This window comes from Ictidomys tridecemlineatus, chromosome X (assembly GCF_052094955.1).
Source record: "Ictidomys tridecemlineatus isolate mIctTri1 chromosome X, mIctTri1.hap1, whole genome shotgun sequence".
Lineage (NCBI taxonomy): Eukaryota > Metazoa > Chordata > Mammalia > Rodentia > Sciuridae > Ictidomys > Ictidomys tridecemlineatus.
In genome coordinates, this window is record NC_135493.1 from 108506195 (window position 1) to 108526914 (window position 20720).

Here is a 20720-nt window from a genome sequence, read left to right on the forward strand (position 1 = left end):
CTTCAAATAAATTATTAAAGGAATGTTGATCTAATTTTTAAAAAAATAATTGGCAGAACTGAGATGGTTCCTACATGAAAAACAGCATATCATAGAGAATTTATATAATAAAAAATGATGGCAGTTGTGATGTATGATGACAAACATTTACTGACTGCATACCCCAGGCCTAGCGTGATGCTAGGGCCTTAAAGAAGTGTACCATTTACTCTTAACAACCTTATGAAGTAAGAAATACTTTGTTATTGTCACCTCTCTAAGCTTCTAGGTTAATTTCATTATAATTTTGCTAAGATTATACACATACATACACACAATGTTATAGTATATGTAGAGCGAGGGGGGGAGAATACATATTTGATCTGCACTGGAATTGCATTTTGTCTAAATTAACATCATAAAGAGACAGCTTTACCATTCTCAGTCTTTCCATGAAAGTTCTTGGTTGTCTCTCCAGTTACTCAAAATTGCCTCATCTCTCAAGATCAGGTTGTAAAAAGTTTATTTACTTTCTCCAAGAACAAATGAACTGCCTTTTAGTTGATCTCCAGTTCCCTAGGTTTCCCACAAAATGCCCCTGGACACTGCCCCCAGTCAGTCTTCCTAAATCAAAGATCCAGTCACCTTAATCTCTAACACAGAAGGGAACCCATTTCCTACCAAATAAAAGACACACTACTTATTGTAGCAAGCCACCTCTGACCACACTGCTTCTCCCTTCAGTCCTGTCTCCCCTGGAAGCAGTCCATGTGCCTTCAACTTAAGCAAGATATTACTTCCATTCCTTTATGCTTCCTCAATCTTGCTTTTATTTTATTTTTATTTTTTGGTACCAGGGATTGGACCCTGGGCACTTAACCACTGAGCCACATTCCCAGATTTTTTTTTTTTTTTTTAAGACAGTGTCTCGCTAAGTTGCTTAGGGCTTCACTAAATTGCTGAGGCTGGCTTTGAACTTGTGATCCTCCTGCCTCAGCCTCCCAAGCTGCCAGGATTAGGGGTGTGCAGCACCGCACCCAGTCCAACTTTGCTTTTTTAAAAAAGATTGCCTGTTGTAGTAATGATGCAGCTTATTATTTAACAAAAGTATTTAAGAAGTAGACTACACAGTCCAAGAAATAAAGAGATATAAGTCCTCAAATATTACAATCATACTTTTAACAGGTTTATCTCTTGCATTACATAAGGCATAAATATCATCAAGACAATTAACAACTCTTGTATCAATAAATGTGTGGCATATTTAAAGGCTACAACAGAGTCACTATTAGCATTTTTAAGTCTTGGCTCTTGAAATCACTTAAATTTCATGTAAGAATACTCCCTAAAACAGATATGGAAACATCTATAATATTCAGAATCAAGGAAATAAAACTTATTGTGATAAACAAACAAAAAAAGTATTTAAGAAGTATTAAAGGTAATTAAAATGTGCTCAAAATTCTACCATCTCTCCCCCAGGAACTATCAATAGAACTTTTAGATCATTAGACATTTCTTTTCACAAATTTACATATAAAAGAATGTTAGAACAGAGACTTTTTATGAAGATTGGATATTATACGTACTATAACTTATTTGGTGCTGAGGACTGAACCCAGTGCCTCATGCATGCAAGGCAAGCACGTAATCACTGAGCCATAACCCCAGCCCCTATACATACTATTTTCTTAATTTTATTTTTTACTCTAATTTGTTATATATATATATATATATATATACTATCTTTAAATGAAAATATTAAATTAGAATTTACTTGAACTCAAAAATAAAACAACTTTAACTCTGCAGTCTATCTCATTCCCTAGCAAACACTCTTGATAACTTGCCTCTTTGCCTCTGGACCATGTAGCTAAATCCAGTTGGAAACAAAGAAATCTGGACCTTTGTTGCTACTTTTCCCTTTTCCAGATTCTCCTCCACCCCCAAATCTCTAATGCTACCTCCCCATCCCTGCTGTTGCTGACTTCTCTTCTTCTCTGAGAACAAGCGAAATAATCAGAAGATTCACTGAATACCCTCCTACCAAAAACTAAACCCTCAAATGTTTCCCCACCTGTTTCCACAAACCATCTGTGTTTCTCCGTAACACTTTGCCCCTTCTTTGCTGCTCCAAACCCCACTCTCCCTCTTCCCCGCCCTCTCTTGCTCATAATCATTTATCTTTCAGAGGACAAGGTGATGGCCGATTCTGTCTAGGTCTCAGCAAATAAACAGTAAATATTAACCACAAGGCTAGTCTGGAGCTCCAATTGCTTCTAGTGCTTTCAAAACATAGACCTTTCTCCAATCTTCTTGGTGGACGGGAGGAAAAACCTAAAATATTTTTTTTCCTTACGTGCTTTATTCTTGGTATGAATCTAACCAACACTCAGACTAAGCACTGTACTGAAAACTAATTCATTAATTTTGGTATTGACTTCTAAACAAATTTCAAAATGCCCACACAATATTTTTCAATGTAGTAACAAACATCTTCAAAGTTTATCAGAGCAAACTTAGAGATGTTCAAGGTGACAATAATAATAATAATGTACTTATACTTGAAAACCACTAAGAAAGTAGATTTTAAGTGTTCCCACCACATTAAAAAAAAAAGTATGTGGAGTAATGCATGTTAATTAGCTCAATATAGCTATTCAACAATGTAAACATATTTCAAAACATCCTGTTCTACATCACAAATGTATACGGCTTTTATTTGTTAACTAAGAAGTTTAATAATATAAATAGATGTTCAACACAACCTCTCTAAGATATCCTTAGTTTATGGTTTTCCTCACATTTCCCATTTTTAAATTCCAAAATTTTATTTGTTGCTTTACCACACACATCCAATAATTAAACCACAGAAAAAAAATGAATAAATATTTTACTATTTCTGCTGTGCTAATGGCCCTAAGAATCAATAAACTTTTAGATTTGTTGATTTTCAGAGTGAATGTATTAAATGTAGATGTTTAGTTACATAATTCATTCCCTAAAATACAGATTACTACTCTGACCAATGTCATAATCAGAAGCTAACCTCAGACCAACTGGACCAAAACACCTAAAGTGGATGGCCAGGACCCCCACATACTCCATGTGCAGGCATTCATTTACACTGTAGTTGTATAGTGGACGAGTGTACTCGGCAACCCTGCAGAGGAGATCTTTAGCATGTCCAAATGTGCTTCTTTTCTAGTAATAGTTTTGCCATCTGCTCAGCTGCACAAAGCCAGAAACCAGGGAGTGAGCTTCAAATATTCCCTCTTCCTCAATCCAATCCAAATTCTACTTCCTAAATGTGTCAAGAATTAGGTTCTGCCAAACTCTGCTGATAAACCTTATTTCACACTATTATCATCTGTTCCTTAACTGGACTAAATAACCTCCCCAAATGTACTCTTTTTTTAAAATTCTTTTATTTTACTTTATTTTTATGTAGTGCTGAGATTGAATCTAGTGCCTCATAGGTGCAAGACAAGCGCTCTACCACTGAGCTATAACCCCAGTCCCCAATTGTGCTTGTGTTTCTCATTTCAACATTGCCATTACTTTCTTAAACTATAAATCTAAACATGTTATTAGTAACCTGCTTAAAACCGTTTAATAAGTCTTCACATGGAATAGGTAAAACAGGCTTCTTTAATATATTCAAGGGCTTTTATGTTTTGGGCCTTGCCCATTTTGCCAATTTTATTTCTCACCACAGGCATTATTTGCACCCCAAAGAATAAGTCTCTGAACATTTTCACATCTCCCTGCCTTTCCTCTTTCCTCAGCCACCTACTGAACATTTTATTCATCCTTCAAATTGAGTTCATCCCAAATTATTTATTTTTTAAAGTTGTGATAATGGTATGGTTTTTTCAAAAAGTCCTTGTCTTTGAGAAATAAATACTGAAATATTCATGAAAGAAATGATGTGAAATTTACTTCAAAGTAATATAGGAAGGAGAGATATTGATAAGAATAGAGATGAAATAAATTTAGCCACATGTTCAACTGAACTTCCAAAGAACTGTAGTTTATAAAAATTTTGTAGCATTTCTCTCACTCCAGGGTACCAAAAATGTTCCCCCTTTCTTCTATTAGCTCTTCCAAAATACTCTGTATATCTGTTGAAATACCTTTTTTAAAATTACTTTTTTAGTTGTCAGTGGACCTTTACTTTATTTATTTTATATGCAATACTGAGGATCGAACCTAGTGCCTCACACATGCTACGCAAGTGCTCCTGCCACTGAGCCACAACCCCAGCCCTATTTATAAACCTTTTTACACTCAACCATAACTGCCTGATTCTGTCTTCCCAAGACTATGAACTCTTAAAAAGCCAGGGACTTCACTATTTTTCTCTAACACCTAGTGAGGTCCATAATTCATTGTGGAGTTCATTTCATCAATAAATGTTTTTGAACGAATGAAAGCACTCAAAAGTAAACACGGGCAAGAGTAAAAATAATAGTTTATATATGATTCTTTTTTCTCAAACACATTTGAAGAAAAATAACACTTTTTTGGGGAGGGAGGGGGACAATAGGATAGGATCATAGGCTTACCTGAGTGCCTTCTACTAGAATAAGCTGATTAAGTGTTTAAGCTCCCCTCAACTTCCTGATGTTGCTAAAATTCGATCACATTATAATTTTTAGTAATTAGTAGAATTCTACTTGCCTCCCCCATGTACCAATAAACAATATTTTTCCCAAACTCTACTGTTCTATAGTATTAGCACACATACATACAAATATATGCAACCAGAGACATTAAGAGAGTGGATACTCTGGAATAAAATACACTTGATTTCAAATCCTCTCCTAATACTACCTGGATGCATAACCCTGGACAAGTTACTGAAACTGAATGAACCTCAGGTGCTCAATCTGCCAAACAACTGTAATACCATTATAAGGCTAATAAAAATAATATGTATTAAATTCTGACACATGGATATCATTGAAGGTTCATTATTACCTATTTTTATGGTTATCAACTTGTTACAAATCTCCAACAGAATCATCTTTCTGGGATCAAAAAAAGACTTAAATTTTTAAAAATTAAAAAAAAACTTCATGTTGATTTGATAACAAAACACAAGTACAATCCAAAACATTTTTCCTCACAAGAGGAGGGCTTTTTCTTAACAAACCAATTGCTTTTGGTTTTCTGCTATCACTGCCAAGTGAATCAAGGGTCAATAGAAGATGGGACTGATGGTCTAAAAGCATCCTGCAGACAATGAGCACCTCAGCTCTTCCTGGTAAAAGTAATTCAAATTACAAATCCTCAGACCAAAATCGTTTAACCAGAGCTAGTAAGAACCAATCTAATGATTAATATTCAGTTTTTATACAAGCTGTTATATACTCTAGGAAATAGTGTTTTGAATACTATTTTAATGTAATACACAAAAACAATACAATGGAGTGGATTCAGCTACATTACTCCACAGTTTCATCAAAGATTTCATTAAATTTATGTCTACATAAAGTTTCAAATATTATAACATTTCAAAAATGGTGCTAATTTTTAAAAAAAATCTTTTTAGTTGTAGTTGAACACAAAACCTTTGTTTTATTTATTTATTTATTTTTACGTGGTGCTGAGGATCAAACCTAGTGTCTTTGTGCTAGGTGAGTGCACTACTGCTGAGCCACAACCCCAGCCCCAATGGTGCTAATTTTTAAATTAGCATTTTTATGCTAATTTAAAAGGTTCTGTGCTTAAATTGTTCACTGTAAGTTTTCTTCATCTATTTAAATAAGTGAAAATATATATTTTATCAAATTGTATCAGAATGAAGCATCCTACATATTTATGGAAGGATAGAAACCATCTGGCCAAGTGTTCTTTCTGTCATTGGCAAGAGGACCTCAGGCTCCAGAACTAAATGAGTTCTTTCCTTTGCTGTTACTATATACCAGCACACACTACCTAAGCACCTTTGTTTTCTTAAGAACCAATTATGGGGCTGGGGTTGTGGTTCAACGGTAGAGCATGCACACAGCAGATGCGAGGCCCTGGGTTCGATCCTTAGCACCACATAAAAATAAATTAAAATAAAAAATTTAAAAAGAACCAATTATGCTGCCAAAAATAATTAATTTTGCTGAACCTTTTTGAAAAATATTTATTTTTTTAGTTGTAGTTGGGCACAATACCTTTATTTTACTTATTTATTTTTATGTGGTGCTGAGGATTGAACCCAGGGCTTCGCCTGTACTAGGCAGGTGCTCTACCACTGAGCCATAACCTCAGCCCTTGCTGAACCTTTCTAACTGAATTATGTATTTGGGGCTGGACTTTAATATTTAAATTAGTAAAATTTTGCAAATTTGCTACCCATTCCTGGCAGTATGTCTTAATCTTACATTCTACCTAATGAAAAAATTACAGAAAACAGATCAAGATACTTTTTAATAATGATATGTCCACATCACCTAAAAATCTCCTTCTTAGTAGACTACAATTTAATCCCACTGATAGTCTGGGTGGGAAGGAGTCAATATTGCATATTCTACAGCAAAGAGTTGAGCCATGGGAAAAACAGACAATATGTATTTAGCAGCAAACATTTATAATGTACTACTGTAAGAACTACATTTTTTTTAATCTCAGTTAAGCCTCCTGAAGGTTTATTATCATCATCTCCAGGTTACAGGAGAAAAAAAGCAAACCACAGGGAGGTTGAGTAAATTGCACAAGATTACACAGCCATAAATGGTGGAGCTAAGACTTGAACACAGGTAGCCTGACACCAGAACCTGAACTTTTAACCACCATGTTATACTGCTTTCTGGGAACATCATCACAACACCACTGGCACTGGAGAGATTAAGACACTTATTGACTTCTGATAGCCCACCTCATTTTTCCTTCTTGACAGGCTGTTTCCATGGGAACCAGGCCACAAAAAATCATGAGGGACAGACAGGATATGTCACAGACAGATGTCCCTATGGGACTTGGGAGTAGACTTTTTAAAGTAGACTCTTATTGTGGGCCAACAGCAAATCTGTCCTTCTATTCAAGCAGCTCTGAAAAGGGCAGGCATATAAATCAATGGAACAGAATCAAAATTCCAAAAATAAACCCTCACATTTACAGTGAATTGATTTTCAACAAGAGTGCCAAGAATATCCAATGAAGAAAGAATGGTCTTTTAAGCAAATGGTGCTGGGACAACTGAATATTCACATGCCAAAGAATAAAGTTAGATCCTTATCTCACACCATATATAAAAATAAACTCAAAATGGATATGAGGCCAAATTAAGAGCTAAAACTATAAAAACTCAGAGGAAACATAGGTGTAAATCTTTATGATCTTGGATTAGGCAGCAGTCACTTAAATGTGATGCCAAAGCACAACCAACAAAAAATATAAACTGAACTCCACCAAAATTTTAAACTTTGTGCATCAAAGGACACTTGTATACAAAAAGTGAAGGCAATCGACAGAATGGGACAGTATTTCTCTTATCTCTTATAAGGACCTCGTAGCTGGAATATATAAAAAACTCTTTCAACTCAATAATAAAAAGACCAATAACTCAATTCAAAAACAGGCAAAGGATCCAGGCACAGTGGTGTAAGCCTGTAATCCCAGCAGCTGGGGAGGCTGAGACAGGAGGATCATGAATTCAAAGCCAGCCTCAGCAAAGGCGGGGCATTAAGCAACTCAGTGAGACCCTGTCTCTGAATAAATACAAAATAGGGCTGGAGATGTGGCTCAGTGGTCAGGTGCCCCCACTCCTCCCCACCCCCATTCAATCCATAGTACCAAAAAAAAAAGGCAAAGGATCTGAATAAATGTTTCTTTCATAAATATATTTAATGGCCAATAAGCACATGAAAAGATGTTCAACATCACTGGCCATCAGGGTAATGCATATACAAACCATAATGAGATACCACTTCATATCCACTAGGATGGCTATAATCAAAAACAAAAATAACAACAAGTGCTATACAGGATGTGAAGTAACTAGAACCCCCATATACTGTGGGAATATAAAATAGTATGGCCACTTTGGGAAATAATCTGATAGTGACTTAATTCTACCAATTCATCTCCCATAAAATACCCAAAATTCCACTCTCATAAAATACCTAAAGAAATGTACATGGCGGCTGGAGATGGAGCTCAGTAGAACTTGCCTAGCTTTGAGTTCAATACCCAGCACCACCCCACCACCCCCCTACCCCATGCACAAGCGCGCGCACACACACACACACACACAGAGTACCAAATGTTCAAAATGTCCAAAAAGTGGAAACAACCCACGTCTATCAACTGATGGACTAAAATGCAATATACTCACACAATAGAATATTATTCTGTAATAAGAAGAATGAAGTCCATGCTACAAGGGTGAACCTTGAAAACATGCTGTGAAAGAAGCCAATCACAAAAGACCGCAGATTATAGCACTTATTTTTTGGTTTTGGGTTGTGTTTTTTTTTGTACCAGGGATTGAACCCAGAGGCACTTTACCACTGGGCTACATTCCCAGCCCTTTTTATTTATTTATTTTGAGACAGGGTCTTGCTCAGGCTGGTCTCAAACTTGCACTCTTCCTGCCTCAGACACCTGAGTCACTGGGATTACAGGTGTTCATCCCCTGAACCTGGCCATAGCATTCCATTTATATGAAATGTTCAGAATAAGAAAATCTATCAAGACAAAAGTAGATTAGTGGTTGTTTAGGTATGGAGGGGACAGAGAAGGTTGGTGGGAATGATAGCTAAAGGGTATAGTTTCTCCTTGGAGTGATAAAAAATTTCTAAAACTGATGGCGCTGATAGGTGTATAATTTTGTGAATTTAGTAAAAACAACTGCACATTTTAAATGAGTGTATTGTATGGTATGTAAATTACATCTAGATAAAGCTATTATCAAAAAATTTTTAATACTAAAAAAATTTTGAACCTAGGATTAGAAAGGAATGCCTAACTCATACTGCTCTTCTAGGTAGTTGTATTAATTTTAAAAACATGGGAGATGTCAATAAGACCTAAAGACTGACAGACATCTCATTGATCATGTTAATATCAGAGGTATCCAAAGAATATTTTGTTGCCTACAGCTATTGAAAGGCAGTCCCTGACTCATCATCACCAGATTTTCTCCAGCTTTCCCTGTTGCGCAAACTGATGTTTCACAAAATGGCATCTTGACTATCCAGCTATAAAGTGAAACTCCAGGTGGCTGAAGTCCACTTGCAAAGAGATTAAGGACAATCTGGCAGCTGCTTCATATTGAAAGCGAACTAAGAAGCAACCTGAGTAACAAGGAGATGACTCAAATGCTCCACCTCACAGACAGCCAGAAAACTTGGAAGGGCCATGAAGCAGAACCACCATATCTGGCCTGACCAGAATCAAGTAGGAGCCAATGGCTACTGGTATGAAAGAAACATACTGCTAAAAGCTCTGATGAGAAATAATGACAACAGGCTTTCAACTGTAACATTCATATATTCATTTATTGAACAAATACCCTTTTTACTTCTAATAATCATATGATCTGATGGGGAAAATACATAAGCAGCTAAGATGCACTGGGAAGTTCCTGTCCTCAAGAAATATAAAATCAATTCAGAAGTAACATTTAGTCTGCAAAGACTAAAGAGGTCACCTGGACCTCAAAGGCAGCTCTCTTGGGACAATGAGTATTTATTTCTATATATACTACCTTGACACTATAAAGAAAGACTGCTTCATCTTCACTTTAAATGAGACCTTCAAAAGGAAAAAAATCTGCCTCCTCAAGATGGACACTAAAGATATTATAAAAGCTGTTGATTAGGCTCTTAGATCCACTGACTTACTGAAATTTTTAAAGTAAATAGAGTATTTAGACACCTGTTTATGTTCTTTGGCTCTCAGACTATTGAATAAATATAACAGTAATTCAGAGATACATCTCTCATATCATGACACGTATTAAAGCTGACTGCTAGTAATGGCATCTTAGCATTCTCCCATCATGGATGAACGCAGGCCATAGTCCCTCCATACACTTAGCATAAAATGCTCATTAGTCCTAAACTTCTGAAGTTAATGTAGGTTTTAAGTTAAAAAGCATCATAAAAAAAGGCTAGGGATATAGCTCAATTGGTAGAGTGTTTGCCTAGCATGTACAAGGCCCTGGATTCAATCCCCAGCACCACCAAAAGAGGGGAGGGCATCATAAATCATAAAAGAAGTATCTGATCAGGTGTGGTGGTACACACCTGTAATCCCAGTGACTTAGGAGGCTGAAGCAAGAGGATTCCAAGTTTCGAGGCCAGCCTTAGCAACTTAAGTAAGGCCCTAAGTGACTAAGCAAGACCCTGTCTCAAAAAAAAAGAGTTAGGGATTTAGCTCAGTGGATGGAGAAATAAGATAAATGCTAATTAATTCCAAAGAATTCCACTGGTTTGATTTAAAAGCCAATGGTAAATCAGATTGTTTGATATGACCATGAGTTTGAAGGGAAGATGGACGATGATGGGGAGGGAAGAGAGAGTTCAAAAGTGCCAGTATAATGGAGAAGACAAAAGACACTACCAAAAGTCATTATCTCTAAATTCAGTTTAAAACCAATTCAACCAGCTGGATGTGATGATGCATGCCTGTAACCCCAGCAGCTAGGGAGGCCGAGTTATGAGAATCATGAGTTCAAAGCCTGCCTCAGCAACTTAGCAAGACTCTGTCTCTAAATAAAATATAAAAAGAGCTAGGGGTGGTGGGTTCAGTAGTTAAGCACCCCTGAGTTCAATCTCCAGTACCGGGCCCCGCCAAAAAATCCAACCATTTCATTACAGTAAAATAGGAGAATAAGTATGTGTAAGTGCATCTACTGTATCTTTACATTCTCTGAACTTAGATGAAACATTTTCTTGTAAAAGGAATATTTTAAAAAAGAAACTATCATATTAAATATAATATACACTGAAATATATTAAAATACACTACAATAGCGGTTTATGCCCATCAGTATTTACTTTATCAGGAATATTAAAATCTATTTAAGTTAGCAAAAACCCAGGGCCTAAAAGAAAGATGAGTATAAGATTTTCAATGAAAATTTTGTAAGTCTGGATTCTGTAATACAATATAAAATACTAGGTACACTATGTCAATCATTACCAAATCAGCTCCCCATTTTTCCTTTTTTTTAATATTTATTTTTTAGTTTTAGGTGGACACAATATCTTTATTTTATTTTTATGTGGTGTTGAGGATCGAACCCAGTGCCTCACACATGCCAGGCAAGCACGCTACCACTGAGCCACAACCCCAGCCCCATTTTTCCTTTTTTAATGACTTTTTTGGAGGGTTGAACTTCCTAAAAGAATAATAAAGACAAAAGGTAAGTTAAAGGTCAAGACAAAGCCATGCATTTTACTCCTCAGCAAATACATTTAGGAAGACAGAAAGGACAAAAAGCATGAAGTCAAGGAAAAGCAAGAATGCTTTCTCCCTTTCAGCATTTCACCAGATCATCTTCCCTTCCTAAATTGACTGGGACGAATCCAATTTTGTTTCCTCTACCTTAGCCCCAGGTTGCTAGTCTTATCTGGCAGAGGTATTTAAAAGTAGTATTTTCATACTAAATAGTGTCTTAACTTATAAACTTAATTAAAACTCCTGATGCCAGCTGGCCACTAGATGCAGTTCAGCAATCTACCTCACAAACCCTAGCTTCCTTCTCTGGTCCATCCCCAGACTAAAACTTTCCAACCCTTTATCACCATCCTTCAGCTTTTCCACTCAGCCTCTGCAGATGCACATTCCTTTGACCTCCTGACCTGGAGGGAGGGGGGCCTCACTCTCCCTCTCCAAGACTCAAAAAGCCATCTACTGCTGCCCTGAACCACAATCCCTTTCCCTTCTCTGCAACCTGCTCTGTTTGTTAGCCCTACCTTTCTCTATCTTCAGGATCACCTTTTTTGGGGGGTCGGGGGGATGCAGTGGGCACATCACCAGTGATTGAACTCAGAGGCACTCAACCACTGAGCCATATCCTCAGCCCTATTTTGTATTTTTGTTTAGATACAAGAGTCTCACTGAGTTGCTTAGTGTCTCACTTTTGCTGAGGCTGGCTTTGAACTCGAGATCCTCCTATTTCAGCCTCCAGAGCCGCTGAGATAACAGGTGTGCAACACTGCACCCAGCTCTTCAGGCTCATTTTTCCCAGTAGCTTGTTTCTTTCACCATCCAGCCATCCAGAAAAAATGTACTCTTAGGGCTGGGGTTGTGGCTCAGAGGTACAGCACTTTCCTAGGATGGGTGAGGCCCTGGGTTCGATCCTCAATACCACATAAAAGTAAATAAGTAAAATAAAGATATTGTGTCCAACTACAACAAAAAATAAATATATTAAAAAAACTGTACTCTTTCCTCTTCTGTACATTCACTGACCAAGATGGCAATTTATATGAACTGCTTCATCTAACTCTACTTCCATTATTTTCACAATCTATTACAGCCCATCTCTTCCATCTTCTATCCACTCACCTATGGTTTATTGAAACTATTATAATTTCAATACAAATAATCTTCTAAATGCCCTACCAAAGAAAGCCTTCTTTCAGCAGGACACAGTAGCACATGCCTGTAATTCTTGGAGACTGGGGCAAGAAATCAAAACTTTGAGGGCAGCCTCAGCAATTTAGCAAGACCTGTCTCAAAATAACATTTTTTTAAAAAAGAGAGAGAGAGAGAGAGAGAGAGAGAGAGAGAGAGAGAGAGAGAGAGAATTTTTTTTTAATATTTATTTTTTAGTTCTCAGCGGACACAACATCTTTGTTGGTATGTGGTGCTGAGGATCGAACCCGGGCCGCACGCATTCCAGGCGAGCGCGCTACCACTTGAGCCACATCTCCAGCCCAAAATAACATATTTAAAAAGGGCTGAAGATACAGCTCAGTGGTAAAGCATTGCTGGGTTCAATACCCAGTACCAAACCACCAAAAACAAAAATTATATAAGCAAATACTCTTGTAATTTTATAGTTCTTATTTGAAGTTAGTTCCTTAAGGCATCAGAATTTGTACATTTGGTTGGAACTGTGTTCTATCACCAGGTGTGGTGGCGCATGCCTATAATCCCAGCAGCACGGGAGGTTGAGACAGGAGGATCGTGAGTTCAAAGCCAGCCTCAGCAAAGACAAGGCCCTAAGCAACTCAGTGAGACCCTGTCTCTAAATAAAATACAAAATAGGGCTGGGGATGTGGCTCAGTGATTGAGTGCCTCCGAGTTCAATCCCCCATACCAAAAAAAAAGAAAAAAAAAAAAAACCTATGGTCCATTCGATCTAGAATTTTATGTCTGCACATTGTGTGGGGGAATAATGTAATCCCAATGGTTCAGGAGGCTAAGACAGGAGGATTGCTAGTTCAAAGCCCGCCTCAGCAACTCAGCGAGACCCTGTCTCTAAAAAAAGGGCTGGGGATGTGGCTCAGTGGTTAAGCACTGCTGGGTTCAATCTCTAGTACAACAACAACAACAACAAAAAAAAAACCCAAATCACATTATAAGCGGATGTCAAATAAAACATTTACATGTATGTTCCCAAAACACCTCACTTTTCTTCAATAACCTAATAAGAATCCCACACTTGAAATCACAGAATCTCAGAATCATGAGTCCTTTCCCGTGCTGTTATATAAACAGTATTTTACATATAATTAGAGTAAATACATTAAGTTTACATTAGCAATACTGTGCATCCAAGAGCATAAGTGCATATTTCGGGCTTTCTCTGACCAATGGTTTGTTTCTTGTACCTATCGGCATAAAAGAATATAAGCAGTCTGGTTATGCATTTTTCCAAGATGAACTCCTTTCTTCAAGTTTCAAGTTTCAAGAGGACTCCAAACTCTAATAGAAGCTGATAACAGTCTAATGACATCCTACATGATTTCACAAAGTTCAGTTCCATTCAGCCTGTGTCTTTCTAGACTGAAGAAATCATGAGTAATCTTATAGGCTCCAAACGAAAACAATAATGCAGGTAGATCTATAAAATTTATTTTTTAATTTTATAGATGTGTAAGTTAAGAGAAATCTCACCCCAGATACGATTTAACTTAGGAAAAGCAGCCTTCAAAAACACCTCTGACAATCACCATACCCCAAGACTTACAGGAAATCATAAGGTAGTCCTCACAGTTGCTTTTGTCATCATCTTGCTGGTCCACAGGGATCCCGTTGGCATCTATGACTGCTTCGGAGGCACAGTCTGCTACCAATACTTCTTCTGAAACTACATCGGTGGTCAGAGGATCAGTGACTATTTCTGCTTCTACAACACTATCATGAACCACATGTTCAACATGCCCAACGTCAGACACATGTATAGATTCACTTGTCAAGACGTGTTCTGGCATAGACATTGAGGCTGAAGTAATGTCAGAAGCTAAAACATCATCTGGAACTGTGCAATGTGCTAAAGAAACTTCTTCAGTTACATCTGAGTCCAGCACTTGCTCAGGAATGATGACGGTTTCTGATACATCTGCTTCTTCCATGATATCTGGGCATTGAACATCTTCTATAACAACGTCCTCAATAACATCTTGAATTACAACTGAGTCGGGGTCATCAGGAACAAAGTTATGCACAGTTATGTCTGAATCCACAACATCTGACACAAAAACAGTTTCTTGTACTTCCACAACAATTTGATCACCATCCATGTGTGTTGCATCAGCTCCTTAAAAAATAAATAAATAAAATGACGAATTTCAGGTCAGTGTGTGACTATAACAATTGAGTAAATGTTACTTAACTCCTACCAGGACAACAGACTAGTTCCTCAGTTTTCTCAACATTAAGAAATAAAGAGGGAATCTATTTTTTAATCATATTGGAAAGATATTTTTAAACACAACAAATTTCATACACTTAAATCAATGGATAAACACTAGAACAACAAAGCAATTGAGGCAGTCACAGAAGAAATATATTTAGGAAAGTAAAATTCTAGATACTCTAAAATTAAACTCATATTCATAGTTACTTTAGGGATGATTATAAAAACTATATAATGTCACTTCAGGAGGCAAATATACCATTTTCCTTCGGTATATGTGTTTAATTTATTTTCCTTCTTGCTCCATCTCACCCTCTTCAACTCATGTTTTATCTTCTTTCCATCTCTCCCATGTGTTTCTTTTACTTCCCTTCCATTTTCCCCCTTTCTTCCTTTACATCATATGTTCTAATAGACCACCAACATTCTCTATCTATGACTATGGAAAATTAGATATTAATCTCTGAATATGACATAAAAGGATCAGGGCATGAATCAAAATAGGGATAAGAAGGTCACAGTTTAGGAGGAAAGACAATTGGTCAAGGATATCTATCCCTGTGGATAGATAAAGAACAAAAGCGGAGCTGCGCTAGGGCAGTACAGAATGAGGGTAGTTAGAGTGGCCCTACCCCAACTTCACCAGAGTACTCCAGAGTACTCCTCCTCCGTAGAGCCTCCTCCCTGCCCCAGGACCCCAACCCCCAAGGCAGTTCTTCACAATATAGGAAACTTTGATCTTGTCCATGTTACAGTTAAGGAATCAAGGTAGAGGATTGAATCAGTTGTAGCCCAATGAGATTAAATGACTTAACCAAGATCACACAGTTGTTTGCACAGCATATGGTGCTCAGTAAATATTACTCCAAATGAATGCCATAAATGAGAAGAGAAACATCGTTACCAAAAATATAAAACAAAATAAAATTAAAACCAATATCATGGCTGCTGGTTCAGAGGAAAAGCAAAGAGAGTTTTATATGTCTTAACCAAAAAAAGCTATTAGTACTTCTGGTTGAGACTCAGACCAGCCTGAGTCCAAGCAGGTGCCTAACTCAATGACTCCGTGTCACTGGCCAGGTCAACAAACACAAATGAGTAAAAGCCAAAGAATATTAAAAATTATAGAAAGTCTTTAAAAAGTAATAATCATTTTAATTACTTCTAGAAATCAAGAATATTCAACTTTATCTTCAATATTATTGTCAAGTGATAAATCTCCATTTGGCAGACATGAAGAGAAATGCATTTAGTGGCACTGATTACAAAATCTAAATCAGAGAGGAGGATTATACACTTAATAGTTTTGTGACCTTGGGCAAGTCATTTAACCTCTGAGTTTCAGTTTCCTCATCAGTAAAATGAGGACAATAGTATCTGCCATGCATACCTCACAAGACTGTGGTGATGATCAAATGGGAATGTATGGGAAGTAGTCTGAAAAACTGTAATGAGAGGTTTCATTATTATTACGACATTGGAAAACGGAGGCCCTGGCAGATTAAGTGACTTGCTCAAAGATAAACAAATACCATAAGTGTTAATTCAATCTACCACTTAGTCCACAACCCAAGTTTGCTTATGGCAAGATTAACAAATACTGTGCATTTTTCTCCAAAGAGCCTGGCCTCTCTTTCAAGCACAAGTTAATTATACTTCTTGTTCCAATTAAGAATTATAAATTTGGCATTTATCATGATCAAACAGAAATTACCAAACATCAAAGACTATTCCAAGTTATTAAGAAAAACATACAACCTCCCCCAACTAAAGGTAAGAAAAATTCAAAAACTGAAAGTCACTAATATTTAATTTTCTGATAAAGTTAATTGTTATTTCTTTAATTTCTTGCAATATGATCATTTCAAGTCTAATGGAAAACTCATTAACATCTTACTTATAAGGATAGCTAGGCTAGTGTGATATAAAATCGTGTTACATTATAAAACCAACTATAATCACGTTACAATGTTACATAATTAGAACACTGGATACTCCCAAAATAATGAAACTTTTTTCCCCCATTTCAAAACTTCATGAATACAATCTTCCTTGTACACTCAGGGAGGGAACTAAGATCATCTTCCCGAAGCAGACTGCTCTTTTTGGGAACTTTTGAGATAGAACACTATGAAAGTAGGACAGGGTCAGGATGTAGAGGACCTTGGATTTATAGTTTATCTGCTGGGTAACAGAGAACAAAGAAATGACATGATCCACTGTTATGATGAGTACTCTGATCAGTAGGCTAGATAAATGAGATTTACGGTACGAAAAATAATTCAAAAGTTATTACAAACTAAGAATGAAATGATAGAGCCTATCTATGTGACAGACTACAATGAAGAGGAGATGTAAGCAAGGAACAGTTTCACAGGGACAACCAACAGAAGTCGGTGAGATAACTGAGCAAGATGAGAATAACTGAAGATAACACTAAGGTTTTGATATTGCTATTGTTACAAGTTGAGTATACTTTATCCAAAATGCTTAGAACCAGAAGTTTTTGTTTTTGTTTTTTCAGATATTGAAAAAGGTTGCACATACAAAATGAGTTATCTCGGGGAATAGAACCAAAGCCTAACCATGAAATTAATTTGTTTCATATACACCCTATATTCATAGCCTGAAGGTAATCTTATACAATATTTTTAGTTTGCCTGTGTTTTGACAACCCATTACATGAGATCAGGTGTGGAATTTTCTACTTGTGGCTTCACGTTGGCACTCAAAAAGTTTTGGATTTTGGAGTATTTTGAATTTTTATATTAGGGATATTAAACCTATACTGACAAGAATATTAGGGTAGATTGTGAAGGAGTCAAATTTTTCAGAAGGAGAATAATAATATGCTTACTTTCACATTCATAGATCCTGACAGGATTAACAAAATACTTAAGTGTGAATATCAGTCAACGTGAGAGTCTAGCAATTCATCCACATGAAAATCAACTTTAAATGTGGTAGATACAAAGTGGAACAACCCAAGTAGTTATACCTGTTGCATCAAAAAATGAGTTTGGCTCTTGTGGTTGTAATTCAAGTCCATCTTCATCCATGGCCTTTAATTCTCATCAGTCACAGCTCCTAAATCAAGGAAAAAGGTAAACCAAACATTAACGTTTTATATCATGTATTAAAAATGTCATATTTTCATTTCAGACACTCAAAATTATGTGACAGATGAATATCTATGAAAAATATAACAAATAAATCAAAAGATCACTTTCACTTAAACTTCATTTTAAACTGAGGTACTGCTTACATATAAAAATATATTCATTTTTTAGTTGTAGTTGGACACAATCTTTATTTTTTTATTTATTTTTATGTGGTGCTGAGGATTGAACCCAGGACTTTGCACATGCTAGGCGAGCACCCTGAGCCACAACCCAGTCCCCATCTTGATGAATTTAACATATACATAAACCTTCATAACATTGCCCAGATCAAGATATAGAATATTTCCATGATTCTAGCATTATTGCCTCAGTCTATATACCTCACACTCCCAAGGTTAAATGGTTTTGTTAAAGTTCAACTTAAACACATTTTAAAGCTTACTGGGGGAAATTCCTGCACAATTTTCACATAACTTCTCTTAAGTTTAATATAGTCTTCTTTCAATCAATATATTGAACAATGGTAAAAAAAATTATAATGCATAATCCTAGTGAACACCCTTTGGGATTTCTGCTGAACTTACATGTCCTCTCTTTTAAATAACTCTCTGATTAATTCCCACAGTGTACTGATACTCTCCTGGCCTAGGTGATTGGTACTAGCTATAAAATGGTAAAAATAAGTTCATCTTTGAGCATAATAAAATCAAAGTCCTATTCCTAAGAACCTGAAACCATGGGCAAGAATCAATACCTTTCCCTCTCTGTCTCTGTCCTTCTTTTACTCTCTCTTGCTCACCCTCCCACTCTCCCCCTGTTCTGGTGACTGGAACACTGGAGATGAGGAAGGTCATTTTCCAACTTTGGCTTAGATTAGTGAGATAAAGTTTACAAACAAAAAGTAAAAAAAACTGTGTGAATACCCTGAGAAACTGAATGGATAAAACAGGGAAGAGAGAATTATTAACAGCTTTGTGGCTCCTGGTTCTAGAAATTTCTGGGGCCCACCAATATTTCTGCCTTAGGTTTTTGCAAGACATCCCAATGACCTTAATTATCCCTTTTCTACTTAAGCCAAAAACTTTTTAAAAGAACCTTAGCCAATAAAATAATGTACTTCTTAATATAATGTAATTTGTTTCAAAAGTACAGACATCAGAGATTGTGTTTACTCACTTTTAAGTACTACCTAAAACCTCCCTATCTATTTTCTCACCACCTCCCCCACATACCCTACCGGGGATTGAACTCAGGGGTGCTTTATCATTAAACTACAATCCCCAGTCCTTGGTCTCGCTAAATTGCCAAGGCTAGCCTTGAAATCTGTAACCCTCCTGTGCTTCAACCTCCCAAGTGGCTGGGATTATAGGCTTACACTTACTTGGTTTTATTTTATTTTTTTTCCTAATCTAATCTAAACAGAGCATCTTTCTTTTTTGCTGATGACGTTTCTTATTAAAATTTTAAATAACAGAAATACAACTCAATATCTAAAGCATCAGCTATGTGACATCATTCCTTTATTCAAAAATGCTAATGGATCTCTGCTGCTTCCAAATAAAGTACAAGCTCCTGCCATTTCCTAAGCTCTGGCTCCAACCTACCTTTCTTGGCTCCTCTAACTTTCCTTTAAGCACCTCCCATACAACCATGCATGGGCCCACATACACTTCAGCAAAAACAAAAACATTCAAGTTCCTGAAAGACCCCCAACTCTGCATCTAGCTCAGGGTCCCTTCTGCCTGGAATACTTTACCCTTATCATCTCTGCTTTGGAAATAATTTCTCCATTTGAATTACCATAGCATTTTATCCTTCTTCTCTTACTGTATTTGTTTGCCGTATATTATGGTTTTTGTGTCTTATTTTTAGATACTAAATTACACACATGTAGTCCTTGAAATATTCATGAGAAGCTCAACATTTGTATAATAAACAAATGGATTTTCAACATGTCAGCTATGAGACATTCTATTCGTCTTGAAGAAATAGCTTGTTTCATGTTATTCAAACTGCTTCAAATTAAAGCAAATAATGGCTAGATTAATAAACAAAACAAAAAAATTGTTCAACCATGAAAAACAAAATGTACAAGCTCTGAATAAGTCTTCCCTGTCCTCTCCTTGCCAAAATCACCTCTGGCCATAAAATTCTTTTCCCCTTTAAAAATGTAATTATAAAATGATAAGTGCAAGTTAATCTTCTAAGCCTAATGAAATATTACAAGAAATTAAGCCAATTAAGAAGGCAATAAAGGGGCTGGGATTGTGGCTCAGCAATAGAGCTCTTGCCTAGCACGTGTAAGGCGCTGGGTTCGATCCTCAGCACCACATAAAAATAATTAAAATAAAGATGTTGTGTCCAACTATAACTAAAAATTTTTTAAAAAAGAAGGCAATAAAGAGGATTCGTTAAGGTACTTAAGCCCTATAACCTCAAATTTCCCTATATAAACCCAATCCCATCACCAGCTCTAAAAATTCTCCACCTGCAAAACAATTCTGTCTCTTGGCTTTCCTCCTCCTTGGTTTTCTATTAGAGTGTGACAGATAATCAATTCCCTTGATTTTGAAGTTCAGTCCTTCCTCTGTTTCTGCTAGCCACCAAGCCACCCCTGACTCCTTACCGAAGGCCTTGCCCAGACGAGTGCACTCAGCCCTCTTCTGCTTTCTGTTCTCATGGTTCAACTACCATTTGCACAAAGATGAGTCACAAAATCCACATACTCAAGGTAGGTAGGACCTAACATCACCAGACTGAGTATATTCATCTGGATAAAACCTATCTTTCTCCTCACAAAACCA

General features: G+C 36.6%; 1 protein-coding gene across 15 annotated transcripts in view; it reads right to left on the reverse strand.

Moving 5' to 3' along the window:
• The window catches only part of Zfx (zinc finger protein X-linked), a 64870-nt gene that overhangs the window by 15891 nt on the left and 28259 nt on the right, over positions 1 to 20720 (reverse strand). For 13 of the 15 annotated variants that reach the window (XM_040270962.2, XM_078035020.1, XM_040270854.2 and 10 more), the window contains 2 exons: positions 17793 to 17881; positions 14126 to 14695 (listed from right to left, as the gene is read on the reverse strand). In XM_040270962.2, coding sequence (XP_040126896.1) covers positions 14126 to 14695; positions 17793 to 17853 — 631 coding nt within the window. In that variant the 5' untranslated portion in view covers positions 17854 to 17881. Of the gene's footprint in view, positions 1 to 14125; positions 14696 to 16184; positions 16240 to 17792; positions 17882 to 20542; positions 20680 to 20720 lie in introns of those variants that run through there. The other 2 variants (XM_078035022.1, XM_078035024.1) reach the window with 2 other exon arrangements.